The sequence below is a fragment of the Bos grunniens genome, chromosome 16 (assembly GCF_055505025.1).
Source record: "Bos grunniens cultivar Pamir isolate PY7600 chromosome 16, Bosgru_T2T1.0, whole genome shotgun sequence".
Classification (NCBI taxonomy): Eukaryota; Metazoa; Chordata; class Mammalia; order Artiodactyla; family Bovidae; genus Bos; species Bos grunniens.
The window spans coordinates 52825051-52846097 of NC_141180.1; the positions used below are offsets into that span (position 1 = coordinate 52825051).

At 37.6% G+C, this 21047-nt stretch overlaps 1 protein-coding gene across 2 annotated transcripts in view; it reads right to left on the bottom strand.

The window, feature by feature from the left end:
* Nucleotides 1-21047, bottom strand: part of DNAH14 (dynein axonemal heavy chain 14) — a 376358-nt gene that overhangs the window by 154577 nt on the left and 200734 nt on the right. Inside the window, exons 31-36 of one of the 2 annotated variants that reach the window (XM_086345147.1) lie at nucleotides 19582-19716; nucleotides 12441-12644; nucleotides 8350-8443; nucleotides 6836-7044; nucleotides 4952-5204; nucleotides 788-869 (exon numbers count right to left, since the gene is read on the bottom strand). In XM_086345147.1, coding sequence (XP_086201273.1) covers nucleotides 788-869; nucleotides 4952-5204; nucleotides 6836-7044; nucleotides 8350-8443; nucleotides 12441-12644; nucleotides 19582-19716 — 977 coding nt within the window. The remainder of the gene's footprint in view (nucleotides 1-787; nucleotides 870-4951; nucleotides 5205-6835; nucleotides 7045-8349; nucleotides 8444-12440; nucleotides 12645-19581; nucleotides 19717-21047) is intronic. The other variant, XM_086345146.1, reaches the window with a different exon arrangement.

Below are 21047 nucleotides of genomic sequence, written 5' to 3' on the forward strand. Positions count from 1 at the left end.
TACTTTATAAATATCCTTTTATGGCTACTTGCTATTTAATAAAAATTAAAAATAATATATAGTTGTCATGTTGGATATGGACTAGAAAACTGGAAAAATTTAGGAGGTTATAGCAACAGTATAGGAAAGAAATAATAAACTTTTGGTCTAGGATGCTGATGATCAAGATGTAGATAAATCAAAGAATCTGAAGGCACAATTGACAGGTAAAAACCATAGTTACAATGTTCTATCATTTAAAAGCAAATGTGGCATAAATGTCTCAGGATCTCATAATGAGATTATAGGAAAGCCTCAATAGTGAAACCCTATCCTACAAAATGGCACAATTGTGGGGTGAGCACAACTATATCGCTATAGTTTCATAACTATAATTATTGAACATTTACTCTACACCAGCTACTACTCTAGATATCCGGTACATCACAGCATTATTCCAGTTTTATTTATAAATGAAAAAAATCAAAGATCAAAAATATTTAGTACCTTGTTCAACATTTCTCAGCTCATAAGGGCAGATTCATAAAATAAATTCACATCAACTTTATTCCACTCTCAAAAATGTAGTGTCTGGACAAACGTATTCATATTACCTAGATAACTTACCAAAATCTGGTGATCTTGTATTAGATATACAGAGACTCTAAGTTAGAATAAAATAAATTTAATTGAATTTTGATATTAGGAAGTCACAGATTATTGGTTTATTGACAGATAATCCTGTTTCTATTAGAGTGTTTGGCACTTAGTAGTTAATAAAACATATCTTTGAATGAATGTAGCTGACCTGTTTTCCATATCTTTGAATTTAACAGAAACTTTTGAATGTGAAATTATCTCCTCAGATGAAATGTCCTTCAAATCTTCACCTTAAAAAAGAAAGAGAATTTTTCCACAATTAACAACAGACCTAAAATTTAGCTAGTTAATTAATGAGGTGTTATCTTTAACATGGGTTTCCCCCAGGGCTTGGCCATAAAGATCCACCTGCAATGCAGGAGCTGCAGGAGACACAAGTTTGATCCTTGGGTCAGGAAGATCCCCTGGAGGAGGGCAAGACAACCTACTCCAGTATTCTTGCCTGGAGAATCCCATGGACAGAGGAGCCTGGTGGGCTACAGTCCATAGGATCGCAGAGAGTCGAACACGACTGACGTGACTTAGAATACACACATGCAACCTTGACCACTGTTTACTTTGTGAACTGTCATAGAACATCCTTATTTCACATCAGTATCTTAGACTTATCAGACCAACTAGTTATCTTATCCCATCAAAAGTATGTTATCTTTTCTAAGATGAGAGGAGCAGAGAATGTATCTGCAATTGTTGAATTGATTACTATTTATTTGAAGAACAAATCTGTATATATATGTTCCTTATTCTATTCTAGCAACTTTTTGTAAGTTTGATTATTCCAAAATAAAAACTTTAAAACATTCAGGTCACCACCATCAAATATGGTGTGCATTACAAAGTAAATAATAAATGAGTTCTAATACATGAAGCATTAAAAAAAGAAAGCTGTATGTTTCAAAGAAAACTATATCAAAGTAAACATCACACAGGTACAGTTTTTAGCTGTCTCTTTTCTACTTTCTATCATTCATTTTTTTCTCAAGTCATCCATTTCACAGAGGAACACAAAGAGTGAATGATTACTCATTATTCCTTGGCTTTTTTTTCTTTTATAATATTTGTCTTCTTTATATTAAAATAACATAGGGAACTTCTGGGAGAATGAACACAGAAAGATGCTGGAAGAGTGATGCTCTCAGAGAGAGATGGAAGCTTCCCACCCTCTTCCCCTGTGTTTCGCGCATTTCTCCCACTTGGCTGTTCCTGAGTTTTATCCACTGTAAGAAACAGGTGAATGGTGCTCTTGAGTGCCTTCTGTGAGTATCATTCACACGTGTTCTGGGGACACTTTCTTCAAAGGACCAGAAAGCATCCAGTTTAATCCCAGATTCATGGGGTTGTTGCAGATTACTGCTTGTTTCACTAAGACAAGAGGTAATCCATCATCGAGTATGAACTGTCAATTCTCTGTGTCTATACTGTCAAGACTCGCAAGTATAAGATGGGATCCTTGTTTACTTCATAACCAGCAAGATAAGACATGTGGAACCTTCTCCATAGAAAGAAATTTAAAGGGAAATGGGTCATTGCAAAGGCTAAAGGTTATATTGTTTTTATCAGACTGTGGAAGACTCTACACTCACATTTGAAAAATTACTGTTTAAAACAGTACAAACTGATGAGGGGTTGGTGGCGTGAGAAGAGGGGGGAGCAGTGTGGAATTGTGGGAATATTCCTAGTCTGGAAGATAGAACTCATGGATTTTGAGCCCATGTGGAAAATTCTTAAAGAGATGGGAGTATCAAACTACCTTACTTGTCTCCTGAGAAATCCGTACGCAGGTCAAGAAGCAACAGTTAGAACCAGACATGGAACAATGGACTAGTTAAAAATTCAGAAAGGAGAATGACAAGGCTTATATTGTCACCCTGCTTATTTAACTTATATGCAGAGTACATCATGAGAAATGCCAGGCTGGATGAATCTCAAGCTAGAATCAGGCATTGCCAGGAGAAATACCAATCTCAGATATGTAGGTGACACAACCCTAATAGCAGAAAGTGAAGAGGAACTAAAAAACCTATTGATGAAGGTGAAAGAGGAGAGTGAAAAAGTTGGCTTAAAACTCAACATTCAAAAAACTAAAATCATGGCATCTGGCCTCATCATTTCAAGGCAAATAGAAGAGGAAAAAGTGGAAACAGTGACAGATTTTATTTTCCTGGGCTCCAAAATCACTGTGGATGGTGACTGCAGCTGAAATTAAAAGACACTTGCTGCTTGGAAGAAAAGCTATGACAAACCTAGACAGGGTATTAAAAAGCAGAGACAGCACTCTGCTGACAAACACCTGTATAGTCAGAGCTATGGTTTTTCCAGTAGTCATGTACATTCGTGCAAGTTGGACCATAAAGAAGGCTGGGAGCCAAAGAATTGATGCTTTTGAACTGTGGTGCTGGAGAAGACTCCTGAGCGTCCCTCGGACAGCAAGATGGTTAAACTAATTAATTCTAAAGGAAATTAACCCTGAATATTCATTGGAAGGCTGATGCTGATGATGAAGTTCCAATACTTGGGCCACCTGATGTGAAGAGCTGACTCATGGAAAAGACCCTCATGCTTGGAAAGATTGAGGGCAGGAGAAGGGGTGACAAAGGATGAGATGATTGGATGACATCACCGACTCAATGGACATGAGTTTGAGCAAACTCCAAGAGATAGTCAATGACAGGGAAGCCTGGCATGCTATAGTACATGAGGTCGCAAAGAGTCAGACATGACTGAGCAACTGAACAACAACAAATGTGCCAAAAATGTTCCTTTTTTCTTCCATCTTCAATATTAAAATGGTTACACACACAAAAAGGCTTAAAGATTTATATGATCTGAAGAGAAACCAGAGTATTAAATGGCTACACAAAAATTCACTAATTTTGATAAGTTTTTTTAAAATGCATGCTCGTATGACAGCTGTCACACAATCTAACAAAAAATTTTGAAATTAAGTTAAAAGATAATTAAGCACAGAAAAAACAGAACAAACTTTTTGGCCAATCCCCAAAATGTTTTCTTCCTTTCTCCCTAGTCTAAGTTACTCAAGAAAATGGTTGCAGTTCCCTTTGGAGAAGAACTAGTAACTATTTTGTAACTACTTCCCATGATTGTGCAGAGGGTCCCAGCTTCTTCTATTCAGTGAGTTCTGTGCCTGAAAGCCATGTCAGGCTTGGAAATGAGCAAGGGATCATGACTTTTTACTGAGGCAGCTACCCTCAGCCTTCTGGTCATTCATCCTTGACTTCTTATAACACAAACTAATGAACCTCATTTGTTGCCCATATATTTTGCTCCTAGAGATACTATAATAACCATCTTAATAACTCTTTGAGAATCATCACTGGTCCTTTGCCTACTGCTGCTTCTAGTTATGCTGTGGTTTGCTAACTGGCAAAGGGAAGAACAATAGCCCATTCAGAACCACAAGGAGAAGGGGAAAGAGAAAACCTAAATATTCTCCTCCATTTTGTCTCCCACTCATGGTAGTATTCGGTTCTCTTCTGTTCAGGGTTTCTGTTTTCCCTCACAGGAACCTTAGCCATCTTGTCTCCCCAGGGATTTCTCACAATTTCTTTAATTCAATAGATCCTAACTGGGTTGGGGTTTTTTTGCTAATTTGCCATCTCACCAGGAACCAAATATGGCTTTTCTGGTGGCTCAGCTGGTTAAGAATCTGCCTGCAACGTGGGAGACCTGGGTTCAATCCCTGGGTGGGGAAAGCCCCTAGAATAAGGAAAAGGACCCACTCCAGTATTCTGGCCTGGAGAATTCCATGGACTGTATAGTCCATCGGGTCGCAAAGAGTCAGACACGAATGAACGACTTTCTCAGGAACCAGATAGAACCAGTGTTTGAATGTAGGCATTCTGACTCCAGAGACCATGCCTTTAGCCATAATGCTGTACAGTTTTCTGGACATTTTGATTTCTTCTTACACATATTTTACTACTTTCCATGTGTATGTTTTTGTATGATTACAGCTTACACCTAGGATTTTGGACCATTTTTTTCCCCCACTATTTTTATCTCTGAGACTCTTTAAAACATAGTAAAAATTATTATCCCCTGATAGAGACCTACAAGGATTCCTTATTCTATTTTTTCTTGTTACCCTTAAGCACTTAGAGATATCAATTTATTGATATACTCTTTTATAAATGATTTTTAATTTGTTCCATGTGCAAGTCTGCTCTTGGTTCAAATGGACTGAAAACCTCTGGCTTTCCTTTCTTTCTTTTATAATCAAATAGAAGGTGATAAATAACTGACATTGACTAAGATATAATATCACTGATATGACTTAGGGGCAAAAACTCACGTAGTTCAAAGATTCCAGTTTTACTCATGAATTCAAAGAATGCATCAAGAATTCTGCAGAGAGTTGTAACAATTGTTATGTCTTGTACAGGAAATGGCTGAAATTTCTGATGTTTCTTTATAAACTGTAGTCCATCTGGGACACTACTTTTAATCATCAATTCAAGACAATCCACTTCTGATTTATTCATAATTTTAGAATTTTTCAGAAGCCATGACTTAACATAAGGCTCCCATCCCAGATCAACAGGATTCTAATAATAGAAAGCACAAGGTAATTTAATGTTAATAAATAAAATTACAGTGTCCACCTACTTTCTTACTATCTCTTTATTTCACTACTGCCCCTGCCAAATAATGGTTTAGCATCAGCATTCATTAAAGGGCAAGTGATCAAAAACACTTTAAAGAATTACTCTTCCTGATTTTTAACCACAATCCTACACAACAACAAGCAACTGGAGGATTATGTGTAGGGAGCTATGTTCTATGCACATGTGGTAAGAGGAACTGCTTACCCAGAAAATCAGCAGTTCAGTGGTTACACTGAGCTAAGGAGATTAGAACATAGGGCTGCTGCGGCTGCTGCTAAGTCACTTCAGTCGTGTCCGACTCTGTGCGACCCCATAGACGGCAGCCCACCAGGCTCCCCCGTCCCTGGGATTCTCCAGGCAAGAACATGGAGTGGGTTGCCATTTCCTTCTCCAATGCATGAAAGTGAAAAGTGAAAGTGAAGTCACTCAGTCGTGTCTGACTCTTAGCGACCCCATGGACTGCAGCCCACCAGGCTCCTCCATCCATGGGATTTTCCACGCAAGAGTACTGGAGTGGGGTGCCATTGCCTTCTCCGAACATAGGGCTAATCATGGCTAATAATTAATTTCATGTGTAGGGAACATTCATTCTTTGCTGTATTTTCTATTCCTTACCACTGCATTGGTAATGCATTTCGTAAGTCCCGAGACTCATGGAGGGGCTTCCCAAGTGGCTCAGTGGATAAAGAAACTGCTTGTCAATGCAGGAGACACAGGAGACTTGGGTTCAATCCCTGGACCGGGAAGATCTCCTGGAGGAGGGCGTGGCAACCACTCCAGTATTCTTACCTGGAGAATCCCATGGACAGAGGAGCCTGGTGGGCTATAGTCCATAGTGTTGTACAGAGTTGGACATGACTGAAGCGACTGAGAATGCATGCAAGAGTCATGGAGTGGTCATGAAAAGCCTTCAGGGCAAACATTCCTTGATTGGAAAAATAATTCCTATCAAGTAACTCAACCTATTGAAATCACTACTTACGCATGGTTGTGGAAAATACTGACATTCCAATTACTGAGTGGACCGACTAAGCATATTAGTAACAGTAGTAATTAACATTCGTATTTACTTCTGGATTAGGAGGCTTTGGAGAAGGCAATGGCACCCCACTCCAGTACTCTTGCCTGGAAAATCCCATGGATGGAGGAGCCTGGTAGGCTGCAGTCCATGGGGTCGCTAAGAGTCAGACACGACTGAGCGACTTCACTTTCACTTTTCACTTTCATGCATTGGAGAAGGAAATGGCAACCCACTCCAGTGTTCTTGCCTGGAGAATCCCAGGGACGGGGGAGCCTGGTGGGCTGCTGTCTATGGGGTCGCACAGAGTCGGACACGACTGAAGCGACTTAGCAGCAGCAGTAGGAAGCTTTGCTGCTGCTGCTGCTAAGTTGCTTCAGTTGTGTCCGACTCTGTGTGACCCCACAGACGGCAGCCCACCAGGGGACATAAAATTTCCTAACTACTAGGATAGCCCTGCTGAATCCAGAGGAAGCAAAATAAGCATAAAATGCTGCAGATAATGACTAAATAATAAATTTTCTTTGGTAAGAAATTTGTATTAGAAACTTACCATATAGACCATTGCACATCTGCTGACAATAGCAGGACTAGCTTGAGCTAGACTGTCCACTTCAAAGATCACTCTGATTTTACTAGTCAGAGTTATTCTCTCGCTGTTTGCCAAGCACAACGTCCTAGTGTCATCTAGCATAGAATTTAGATTTTCTACCCAGAAGCTATCCACTGGACCATCTAAGACAATCCACTGCCAGTCAAAGTCTGGAAAGAAAAATATTTGTAATGTAATTGAGAAAAACCTCATTCTCCTCTCCTTACAATCTTGCTAATTTTCTCTTTTAGTTAGAAAGTACTTTCTAATTAAGATGAAGAATGATGTCCTAGAAAACCCTAGAATGAATGTGCTTAAATGAGTCTCGTATATATTTTGAATATTCGTAACACATACTTAGCAATACTTTAAATATTGTTTTGGTATTCTTAGTTTGCTGAATTGTATAATTAACCCTGAAAATTTGAGTTAGAGAAAGATCCATGAATCTAGTTTTTCCATAACAATATGGTTTTTTCCCCCTTTCAACCCGGGAATATTTTTTGGATATGCTGCCTCTGGGAAATAAAGGGAAATAGGATGTCCTTTGAAGAAAGAATCAAGTAGTCACAGCTGTTAAGAGTATTTCACTTGGGGAACTCATTTTCTTCACTTTGCACACTCTACACCCAGCACATTGCTCCACAATATTAGAAAGTCTATTGGTCAGGATACACGGATCATTATAGAGATTAAAAAAACAGTTAAACACCTGAAACACAAAAGCATCCCAGAAGAACAGGAGAGTAGAGCTGGGATCCAGACAGCCTGTCTTGGGCTGAAATAACTGCCTTGGATCCCCTGATGAAAGAAATATCATGCTCAATCATTGTACTCTCCCACATTGAATACCAAAACTGATACACAAAATTCAGGAATCCTAAAATGTAGAAACAATAGTAGAAATCTCTTTCAAAGTCAGGAACATAAATATACTACTGGTGGATATGTTGATATGACATTCAACATGGAGTAGAAAAAGCCATGACTGGGGCTTCTGCAGTAGACTGTTGGCTCTTTTGGAGCAGGGATCTTTTCATGAATACTCTCTGTCCCTCTGGCACATAGCAAACTGGCAGATAATGGGTATACAATTCATTTGAGATGAATACGCTTGGGTTGTATGATTTGGCCCGGGAATGCTTAGATTGTCTGAAAATACTATTGTAGGTTGCCACTGCTACTTCTAACCTGATATTTATTCCTACCTTTAGTATCTACTTGGTTCTTGTGAGATATTAATGGTCATTTGTAAAATGAATGGGCTATGTAAGTGCTAGTATTTATATATATAATTATATATGTACACTAATATATAAAAGCTTTAAATAAACACATGAAGAAAAAATAAATGGTACAAGGACAAAATATCACTCATCAAAAATGTTTTTAAAGACGTAAATAGAGCTCATGTTGGTTCAGTTTTTCTTCTATGTTAATCAATAATCTTTACTGAATTTATTAATAATACTTACTTTGACTTTCTGAAATTTTAATATCTTTCTCCATCTCCTTCTCAAAAATATGATAATCAGAATCTGCTGTGTCAGAGAAATCAAGCTTGAAAACCTAAAATATGTAATCAATAATGTTTAAACTTTTATTTGATCATACTTTTGTACTCAAATAGTCTATATGTCAATACACTTTTTTGAGTAATAAAAATATAAGAGGTTTTGCAGCTGAAAGGCAAACACGTAACCGGGACAGTATAATGGAATTGAGTTATGACTACTGGTCATTTTCTTTCAGAAAATTCTTTTATTTTAGTTGTTGTTTTCATAAAGATAGAACATATTTTTATAATATTCAAGTACTACAGCAAAGCTCAGAGAATAAAGAAAAAGTTCTCTGAACTGTCACCACCTTTAAAAAAAAAAAAGACAGTTGACATTTTGGTGTATATTTTTCTTAGACCTTCCTTCATTATGGAGTTTTTATATTTTAAGGCACATAAGAATTACCTGCAGGGTTATTAAATTCTAACACCTCAACTTTGGAGACTCAGATCGAATAAGTTTGAGATGGAGCCCAAGATTTTCATTTTTAATATACTCCCCAGGTGATTCAAATATAGGTTGTTATGTCAATCTCTGAGGAATTCTGATCTTCATTATCTGGGGGTGTGGTGGGTGTGGGGAATGTCCTATTTATCTCCCCAGTGAGGCTGAGTATTATACCATCAGTTGACTGGCACTGGCTTCCTTTACCACCAAGTGTAGAGGAAGAGAAGACCAAAATCTAGAGCTGTGCTAGGGGCACAGTAAGGGTTCTGAAGAGAGAGCCCAAACATTGGTGTGAGCATCATGTTTCAATCAGGTCTTAGCAATGCAATAAACAATAGGTGCTTCTAATTCCCAAGTCTCATTGGGAAGAAGAAAAGTAAGTCCAAGGCTATTTCCAATTATTTTTCCTATTACAAAAGTCTGCAATTATCATCCCTGTAGATAAGACATTATTCAGTTCAGTTCAGTTCAGTCACTCAGTCGTGTCCGACTCTTTGCGACCCCATGAATTGCAGCACACCAGGCCTCCCTGTCCATCACAAACTCCTGGAGTTCACCCAAACTCACGTCCATGAAGTCGGTGATGCCATCCAGCCATCTCATCCTCTGTCATCCCCTTCTCCTCCTGCCCCCAATCCCTCCCAGCATCAGTCTTTTCCAATGAGTCAGCTCTTTGCATGAGGTTGCCAAAGTATTGGTGTTTCAGCCTCAGCATCATTCCTTCCAAAGAACGCCCGGGACCAATCTCCTTTAGAATGGACTGGTTGGATGTCCTTGCAGTCCAAGGGACTCTCAAGAGTCTTTTCCAACACCACAGTTCAAAAGCATCAATTCTTTGGCGCTCAGCTTTCTTCACAGTCCAACTCTCACACCCATCCATGACGACTGGAAAAACCATAGCCTTGACTAGATAGACCTTTGTCGGCAAAGTAATGTCTCTGCTTTTGAATATGCTATCTAGGTTGGTCATAACTTTCCTTTCAAGGAGTAACTGTCTTTTAATTTCATGGCTGAAATCACCATCTGCAGTGATTTTGGAGCCCAATGCTCTACTCCATTTTTTCCCCTGTATACAGATTTTTTAAAATGTGAAATTGTGAGTCCAACATTATATACTTTAACCTTTAATGCTGCTGCTGCTGCTGCTAAGTCGCTTCAGTCATGTCCGACTCTGTGCAACCCTGAGACGGCAGCCCACCAGGCTCCCCCATCCCTGGGATTCTCCAGGCAAGAATACTGGAGTGGGTTGCCATTTCCTTCTCTAATGCAGGAAAGTGAAAAGTGAAAGTGAAGTCGCTCAGTCGTGTCCGACTCTTAGCGACCCCATGGAACCCAACCTACCAGGCTCCTCCATCCATGGGATTTTCCAGGCAAGAGTACTGGAGTGGGGTGCCATTGCCTTCTCCCGCTTGCTTTGCAGGTGCATTCTTTACCTGCTGAGCCATCAAAGAAGCCCAGAAGGAAAATATTGGCCTTAAGTGATACATTAGACCAATGGATTTAATAGATATATACAGACTATTTTATCCCAAAACAGCAGAATTCACATTCTTTTCAAGTGCACATGAAACTTTATCTAAGATATATTACATTTAGGCCACAAAACAAATAACAATAAATTTAAGAAGATTTAAATCAGATTTAGCATCTTTTCTAACAACAACAGTGGGAAGCAGATGAATTATTCAATTGTGTCAGAACAATTTTACATTTGGGAAAAAAGTTAAACACACACACCAAAATAAATTATATTAATACACAGATGAAAATTTTAAAAGGTTTATTATATGTTTGTTATTAAGTAACCAGTGATATAACAATAATATTAGAATAGGGAAAGGTGTTACTGAAAAGTTAGAATGTACAAAAGAATATATTGTAAACTTATTTTCATTGATTGTCAGAAATAAGTATAACACAGATGACAAATACATTTTTAATTCTTTTAAACATACCATTCTCAATGTGAAAACAGCAATAATACAACAAAATTTTATTTCCTTAGGACAAATTACTAGGAATAGATTTCTAAATCAAACAAAATGACAAGTTAAAAATATCAATATGTATTTCCAAAACTAACACCATACATGTATGAATCTCTACTTCACAACCTTATAATTATCAAATATTAGTTCTCTATTTCTAAAAATCTGTTTGGTTTCAAATGTTATCTTTTTTGTTATTACACTTTAGTATAGGGTAAATATGGAGAAGGAAATGGCAACCCACTCCAGTACTCTTGCCTGGAGAATCCCATGGATGGAGGGGCCTGGTGGGCTGCAGTCTACGGGGTTGCAAAGAGTTGGACACGACTAAGCAACTAACACACGCACACACACAGATAGGGTAAATATAGTATATAGTAAATGAAATTCACTACTAATCTCTACTTATTACTAATAAGAATATAAACTTACAGTTTTTTTGCTATTCATATTTATTCTTTGATGAATTTTGTATTAAATAGTTTACACATTTTACTGAAGTATTTTTGAATCTCATTAATTTGGAAGTTACATTGGTGGTGCTGGAATCATTAGGTTATCCTCTACTTATGCTTAATCCACTGTGTTATTCTTTAAAAGCAAGTACCTTTAACTTCATTTTATCATTTATTAATCATTTTAAAACACAATGGTACACGTACACAATGGGAATGTATGTTGGTACAGTCACTATGGAGACCAGTATGGAGTTCCTGAAATACTAAAAATAAAACTACCATATGACCCAGCAATCCCACTTGTGGGCATATACTTGGAAAAAACCATAATTCAAAAAGATACATGCACTCCAATGTTTATTGCAGCGCTATTTCTAATAGCCAGGACATGGAAGCAACCTAAATGTCCATCAACAGAGGAACAGATAAAGAAAGATACACATATACAATGGAATATTACTCAGCCATAAAAACACCATCTGCACCAACATGGATGGACCAGAGATTGTCATACTGAGTGAAGTTAAGTCAGAAAGAAAAAGACAAATATATAATACTGCTTACATGTGGAATCTAAAAAATAGAGTGCAAAATGAACTTATCTACCAAACAAAAATAAAGTTACAGATGTAGAAAGCAAACTTATAGATACCAAGGGGGGAATGGATGGGTGGCATGAATTGGGAGACTGGAATTGACATATACAGACTGCTGTGTATAAAGAGATAACTAATGAGAACCTAATATATAGCACAGGGAACTCTACTCAGTGCTCTGGGTGAGCTAAATGGGAAGAAATCTAAAAACAAGGCAATATATTTATATGTATAACTAATTCACGTTGCTGTACAGCAGAAACTAACACAACATTGTAAAGCAACTCTATTTCAATAAAAATTAATTAAAAAACCCCCCAAATCCACAAGGTACATTTTCTGTTTTGTAATAGCTCATTACTTTTCCCTTTTTTAAACTGATCATAATAATTTTAAAATTAGAGACGTCTAAAATATATGCTAGTAAGTATCTAATGAAACTTTGATATCAAACATTAGATAAACAATGAAATAATCTATAATAGTGAAACAAAATAAACTTTCCATACTGAACTTACATTAGCAGAATCTGAGATTTCTGATTCGCTGTCTTTGTTTGAGTATTTTGTAGTGTTTAAATATACGTAATTCCGAATTGTTGCTGATAATAATCCATCAGCCCATTCCATAGTATTAGGATCCAGATGTCCATATAGTTCGCTGAGAGTGATACACTTTGGATTTAAAATACAAATATCTATTTTTCCTCTTCTTCCTGAAATCTGAGAAAAATCCAGTGTGATTTTTAAAGACACTGACTATAGAAAAATTGTCTAATTTTTTTGTATCATTCCTACCAGAGGTTTTAGGAAAGATCTTTTGCTTGAAAGAAGGATTCTTTATAAAGGTAGCGCTTTGCAAGAAATAATAAAAGTTGACTTATTAAAATTAGCCATTATATCCAAATAATTATTTTTTAAAATTATGAATACTACAAATGAGGCTTCCCTGATAGCTCAGCTGGTGAAGAATCCACCTGCAATGTAGAAGACCCTGGTTTGATTTCTTGGTCAGGAAGTTCCACTAGAGAAGGGATAGGCTACCCACTCCAGTATTCTTGGGCTTCCCTGGTGGCTCAGATGGTTATGAATCTGCCTGCAATGTGGGAGACCAGGGTTTGATCCCTGGGTTGGGAAGGTCCCCTGGAGAAGGGATGGGCTACCCACTCTAGTATTCTGGCCTGGAGAATTCCATGGACAGAGGAGCCTGGCAGACTAGAGTCCGTGGGGCCGAAAAAAATTTGGACACGACTGTGCAGCTTTCACAGACACACAAATGAATCCCTAGGAAAAGAATGGGACAAAAAAAAAAAAAAAAAAAAAGAAACCATCATGCTTCTAAGTGGACTTTGTAGATGTAATTAAGGGACATATTTGGAGATGGGAAAATTATCCTGAATATCCAAGTGAATTCAATCTAATTGCATGAGTTAAAATTGGAAGAGGAAAGCAAGGACGCAAATCAGAAACAGGGCAGTACACAAGGATCTAGAGGTATGGACAGCGTGCAAAGATCTGAGAGGGGCCTCCAGAAGGTATGGGCAGCTTCCCGCTGACAGACAGCAAGGAAATGGGACCTACTTATTTATGCCAACACCTGAATGCACAAGGGAAAGAGTTCTTCCCTAGAGCCTCCAGAAAGGAACTCAACCTGCTGACATCTGGATCATAGCCCAGTGAGACCCATACTGGACATCTGACTCCCAGAACCGGAAGATAATAAATGAGTGTAGTTTTAATCCATGTCATTGTGGTTATTAGTTATAGCAGCAATAGAAAATGAACATTTTCTATTTCATATATATATATATATGTATATATATATATATATACAATGAAATATAAACATATATTCAGTATAAATAATATATATACTACTATATATTATATAAATATATTCAGCCATAAAAAGAATAAAATAACATCATTTGCAGCAACAGAGATAGACCTAGAGACTGTCATATTAAGTTAAGGAAGTCAGAGAAAGACAAATGACATCATATGATATTGTTTATATATAGAATCTTAAAACATGATACAAATGAACTTATTTACAAAACAGAAATAGACTCATAGATATAGAAAACAAACTTATGGTTCCCAACTAGGAAGGAGGGGCAGAGACAAGGACTTTGGGATTAAAATATACACACTGCGATATATAAAGGGCTTCCTGGTGGCTCAGGCAGTAAAGGATCTGCCTGTGATGCAGGAGACCTGAGTTCAATCCCTGGGTCGGAAAGATTCCCTGGAGAAGGGAATGGCAACCCACTCCAGTATTCTTGCCTGGAAAATCCCATGAACAGAGGAGCCTGGTGGGCTACAGTCCATGGGTTGGCAAAGAGTTGGACATGATTAAGTGACTAACACTTTTACTGTATTTAAAATAACCAACAAGGGCTTACTATATAGCACAGGGAAATAAGTATCTTGTAATAACCTATAGTGGAAGAAACTGTAAAAAAAGAATATATATATATACATACACACACACACATATATAACTGAATCACTGCTGTACACCTTAACTAACAGAACTGTAAATAAATTATATCTCAATTAAAAAACTTTTCATTAAAAAAATCCCATTATGCCTTATCCAGGAACACAATCAATATTTGAGCTATTATGTATTTTGTCTGGAGTCAGAGTTGGATATAGAAGTCAGGAAGAGTAAGATATAGTTTTAAGCTTCAGGTCATAATTGGTACTCAGACTTTATTTACAACGTTCTAATTTCCCTGATGTTGGGAAAGATCGAAGGCAAAAGGAGAAGGAGAAGGCAGACGATGAGATAGTTACATAGCAGCACTGAATCAATGGACATGAATCGGAGCAAACTTCAGGAGACAGTGAAGGACAGAGAAGCCTGGAGTGCTGCAGTTCATGGGGTTGCAAAAAGGCAGACACAGCTTAGCGACTGAACACACACATACACAATCTGTCTGGTGGCTACTGGAATAACAGATATCTGTGTCTCTATTATGCATTTCAAGCAGGAAGAGTGGCAGGCATTTCTTGCGAAAGCTGCAAGAAGGCTACAGACCCACAGAAGCCTAAAATAAGAAATTTCGGATGAAGACATACAACAGACCATCTAAGGCTCTAGGGAGAAGCTAAGGTAAGAATGTTTGAGATTAAAACATTCAAAAGCAGCTGCATATACAAGGGAATTGTGAAAATCAGATGCAGACCCAGTAGAGATGCAGCCACAGGGGGAAAAAAAAAACAGTGAAAAGACTTATACTTTCATCTCAGGCTGATCCTTAGGCTCAGATCAGTGAAGAACTATCCCAGCAGACAGAAAGCCTGTAAAGCCTGAGAAACGTGGCTTTTTTTTTTTTTTTTAAGAACGCTCAGTTTTCAACAATAAAAAAAAATCACAAGGAATACAAAGAAACATGAAAATCTGTCCATCCAAAGTAATAAACTAAACAGAAAACAACCCTGAGGAAGCTCAGATATTGAACATAATAAAAAAAGATTTTAACTGTAGTAAATATACTCAAAGAGATGAAGAAAACCATAGTGAAAAACTAAAGGAAATTAGTAAAATGATATGAAAAAAAGTAGGGAATATAAGTAAACAGAAATTATAAAAAGGAACCAAATAGAAATTACAGAGCTGAAAATACAATAGCTGAAATAACAAATTTCAGCAGAGGTAATCAGTTAATTTGAGCAGCCAGGAAAAAGAATCAGCAAATTTGAAGATAGGACTATTGAAATTACCTTGTTAAAACAACTCTCAATACATTTTAGAATATTGAAATCAGTATTCTTCTCCAACTGCAAATGAATAAAAACAGGAATCAGTAACAAAAGTTATACATAGAAATTTAAAAATATACCCCTAAACAACCAGTCGTGGGCTAGGCCAGGGGCAGAAGCTGGGAGGACCCCATGCTCGAGGGGCGGCGGCCAAGAGGTGTTACCCCACGTCAAGGGGACGACAGAGAATGAGATGATTGGATGGCATCACTGACTCAATGGACATGAGTTTGAGTAAACTCCAGGAGTTGGTGATGGACAGGGAGGCCTGGCGGGCTGCAGTCCATGGGGTCTCAAAGAGTCAAACATGACTGAGCGACTGAACTAAACTGAATCTGAATACACAAATCCATACAGACAGAAAGTCAACCAATAGTTTTCAGAGAATGGAGAGAAAAGGTAATGGGGAGTGATTTCTTAATGGGTAGAGGGTGTTCTTCTGGAAAATTTGAAACCAGAGTGAGGTGGTAATTGCACAATGTTGTGAATGCACTAAATGATATTGAAATTGTACATCTTAAAATGGTTAATTACATGATACATGAAATTCCCTTGAATTTTACTTTGCAGTGCATGATGAATTTATACCCATCACAGAACCATCCAACTCGAGGTACAGACGTTTTTTTAAAGGATGTGTTTGTGTGCTTAGTTGTTCAGTTTTGTCCAACTCTTTCCGACTCCATGGACTGTTACCCGCCAGGCTCCTTTATCCATGGAATTCTCCAGGCAAGAATACTGGAGTGGGTTGCCATGCCTTTCTCCAGGGGATCTTCCCGACCCAGGGATTGAACCCAGGTCTCCCGCATTGCAGGCGATTCTTTAATATCGGAGCCACAACGACACAAACATACATAAGGGCATCTAGTACAAGCATTATAGAAGTTTCCGATGATGAAGAGGGAAAAGAAGTCAAGATAAGGAAATAAACTGAACTGAACTAAAATAGAGAGAAGGTCCTGAACAGATCAATTAGGAAAAGTTTTGAATCTAGGAGGAATATCAAAACAATTCCATTACCTAAGATCTTGCCATTAGTCTAAATATTTTTATTATATTTTAAAACCCTCACATATAAAATGGAGAAGGAAATGGCAACCCACTCCAGTATTCTTGCCTAGAGAATCCTGTGGACAGAGGAGCCTGGTGGGCTGCTGGCCATGGGGTTGCACAGAGTTGAACACGACTGAAGCGACTTAGCATGCATGCATACACTGGAGAAGGAAATGGCAACCCACACCGGTATTTTTGCCTGGAGAATCCCAGGGACAGAGGAGCTTGGTGGGCTGCCATCTCTGGGGTCGCACAGAGTCGGACACGACTGAAGCGACTTTGCAGCAGCAGCATATATAAAATAATAAACATGAAACAATCACTAAATATAGTATAGTCATACACAGTGCTTCCTTGGTGGCTCAGATAGTAAAGAATCCACTTGCAATGCAGGAGAGACTCAGGTTTGGAAACCTATGACAAAACTAGTGCATGCATGTGTGCTAAGTTGCTTTAGTCGTGTCTAACTCTTTGTGACCCTATGGACTATAGCCCTCCAGACTCCTCTGTCCGTGGAGTTCTCCAGACAAGAATACCAGAGTGGGTTGCCATGCCTCTCTCCAGCAGACCTTCCCAACCCAGGTATTGAACCAACATCTCTTAAATCTCCTGCATTGACGGGCAGGTTCTTTACCACTAGCACCAACTGGGAAGTCTTATGACAAACGTAGACAGCATATTAAAAACCAAAGACATTAGTTTGCCAACAAAGGCCCATATAGTTAAAGCTATTGTTTTTCCAGCAGTTATGTACGGATGTGAGAGTTGGACCATAAAGAAGGTTGAGTACCGAAAAACTGATGCTTTCGAAGTGTAGTGTTGCAGAAGACTCTTGTTGAGTCCATTAGACTGCAAGGAGATCAAACCAGTCATTCCAAAAGGAAATTGATCCTGAATTTTTATTGGAAGGGCTGATGCTGAAGCTCCAAAACTTTGGCCACCTAATGGGAACAGTCAACTCACTGGAAAAGACCCTGGTGATGGAAAAGAATGAAGGCAAAAGAAGAGGGTGGCAGAGGATGAGATGGCTATATAGCATCACCGACTCAATGGACATGAGTTTGAGCAAACTCCAGAAGACAGTGAAGGACAGGAAAGCTTGCCGTGCTGCAGTCCATGGGGTCGCAAGAAGTCAGACACGACTTAGTGAACAACAAAAAAACAACAAATAGTCATATGTGGGCTTCCCAGTGGCACTAGTGGTAAAGAACCAGCCTGCCAATGCAGGAGATATAAGAGATGTGCACTTGAATCCTGGGTTAGGAAGATCCCCTGGAGGAGGGTATGGCAACCCACTCCAGTATTCTTGCCTGGAAAATAACATGGACAGAGGAGCCTGGCAGCCTACGGTCCGTAGAGTCACAAAAGAGTTGGACATAACTGAAGTGATTTAGCAGACATGCACACATAGTCATATATACAGAATATACTTATTGGAATGATGTTGCAAGAAGTTTTTAATGATGGGGTTAATTCTCAGCATATAACGTTAGGTGAAAAAGCCAACATTAGAAAATTTGAAATCATTTATACATAGTACTATCTCAATTATCTATAAATATATTTAGTTTAAAAAATAATGAAAAGAAATATAACAAAGTATTTGCAGTTGTTTTAAATTTCTCACAATGGTACATATTTCTTTTGCAATATAAAAAATATTTTTAATAAAACAAATTTCTGCCCACTGAGTTGTAAGGACTGAATGAGATAATTCAAGTAAAGGTGTTTTCACTAGTATTTGGTCCATATTTAGTACTGCATAAATATTATTTATTTTTATTATTGATGTGATAATTTACCTATTACTAATTATAATAATTGCTTGAGAATTAACAGTTATTGATAATGGATAAAGAATTATGAGCTGCCACATGAATGGTTTTGAAGCAGGATATTGCACACTAAAAGAATCCACGTAATTGAGAACCTGAGTTTCTTAGCCTTTTGGACTATATTACCAACCACGAATCTTTAAGTAAGATAATTAAAATGCATACTATTTATTAGAGTCTAATTTTATATTGAATAAAAATATGTCTTGAAAAGGTAGGAGTTATTCTAGGTATCTAAGGACAATTCAACACTAGTAAGTCTATCAAGATAAGTTATAAATTAACCAGATAAAATATTAAAAATACATGCTGAGAAATGATTTCATAAATTCTAGGAGTCAAAAACTGAAATGTAATGAGACTAAAAGGTGATTTCCAATGTGTGATAGAGAATACCCATTATAGACTGAGAGCAAAATCATATTAAATACAGACATAGCAACTGCATTTTAGATAATGTAAGGAACAAAGTATTACAGTTAACATTGTCTTGGAGAGTTAATCAATTCAATAAGATAAAAATATATAAATATTAGAAAAGGGAAAAAATTATAGTCATTTGAAGATATTTCAAAGCAACTAGAGGAATAACAAGTGAAACCAAAAGTTAGTAAAAGGAAATAAATCATAAAATCAGCTAGAAATAAATGAAATAGAAATGAAATGTGATACACCATATTAAACTGAAGAATGAAGATAATTCAATAGATTACCTAAACAAAAATCAAAACTGTTAGTCAATTAGGTAAAATGACTAAATACAACATATATATTTTATAATTTTATTTTAACTAGCATCTATCAGTTTGAGATTCAGATGAAAAAAATCTTGTTCACTACAGTGACTCCTAACTACAAAATTCCTAGCAAGAAATTTGACAAGTAAAAAAACATACTTCTGTAAAGAGAACAAAAAGTGTTACCGAAGTAAAAAATTTTTACTGAAGTATAAAATAAGACCTAAACAAAAAAAGAAATATTTTATTTAGTAGAATATTTACCTGTGAAATAGAGTCCCTTTCTTCAATCAATAAGAATTCTTCAATTGGTAATAGTGTTAATGCTTTTTCTAAAATTCTTCTGACTGTTGTTTTTCCTCCTCCTGTTGGACCCACTAACATCACACCAACACAAGCCTAAAACAGAATTGCAGATTTATGGCTTAATTCTAGTTTACTGATTATTCAACAAAGCTGAAACCTCAAAGTTCTTATTTACAAATACATCTCTGACTATATCCATGGACCATTCATTTAAATTATTTTTCAATCAGTTGTAATCTGGGTTCTGTTTTATTGACTAGGCAAATATTAAAATCACCATAAGTCTCCCAATTTTAACATTCAAAGAATGATTTTCATTCTTTATATTTAATAGTTTATTTCACTTTCTAATTCTCATTTACTCCTGTGCCTTTCTCTGTGATTGACTTCTGTAGTAAGATTTATCTGGGCTTCCTGTTCTCTGTTTTTTCTCTTTTGAGTTCTGATTGTCCTTTCCATGTTAATCTTCCCTAATTCATCCTTGTCTCTCTCTCCTCCACATTGTCCCTATCCAATTTCATCCATTTGAGTATCTTTAACTATCATCTGAATTCTAATGACTCCTTTTAAAAATGTACATTTTTCTCAGTCTTTGATTCTAAATGCGAGTGAAATTTCAGTGTACTACTAAATACTTCTATCTGGATGTCACACATCGTTTTCAAAGTCAACATAATCTAATCTGTATCTTTTTTCCCCTACATTTGTTCTTTCTCTTATTTCCCTGCTGCTGCTGCTGCTAAGTTGCTTCAGTTGTGTCTGACTCTGTGCGACCCCGTAGACGGCAGCTCACCAGGCTCCCCCGTCCCTGGGATTTTCCAGGCAAGAACACTGGAGTGGGTTGCCGTTTCCTTCTCCCTAATCTAGTCAATAAAACCACTAGGTCCAACTGTCTGGGCTTCCCTGGTAGCTCAGCTGGTAAAGAATTCTCCTGCAATGCAAAAGACCTGGGTTTGATCCCTGGGTTGGGAAGATCCCCTGGAGGAGGGCATGACAACCCACTCCAATATTCTTGCCTGGAGAATCCCCGTGGACAGAGGAGCCTGGCGGGCTACAGTACATGAAGTCGCAAAGAGTCAGACATGACTAAGCGACTAAGTACAGCATAGCATCAACTGTCTGAAGTATAATACTTGCCTTTTTCATTCTCTAATCTCTTTGAAAACTTTTGCATGATACCATCTTTTCTTTATCCCAACCACAATAGCCTGCCTTACCTTGGTGTTGTGAACTGAATTTTTGTGTCCTAACATTCAAATGTTGAAGCCCTAACACCCAGTGCAGTAGTATTGGAGGTGGGGGTCTTTGGTAAGTAAGCAAGTTTAGATGAGGTCATGAGGGTGGACCGCGTGTTGGAATGGTGTCTTTATAAGAAAAGGAAGAGAAAGGAGAGTTTGCTCTCCTTCTACTATGTGAGGACAGTG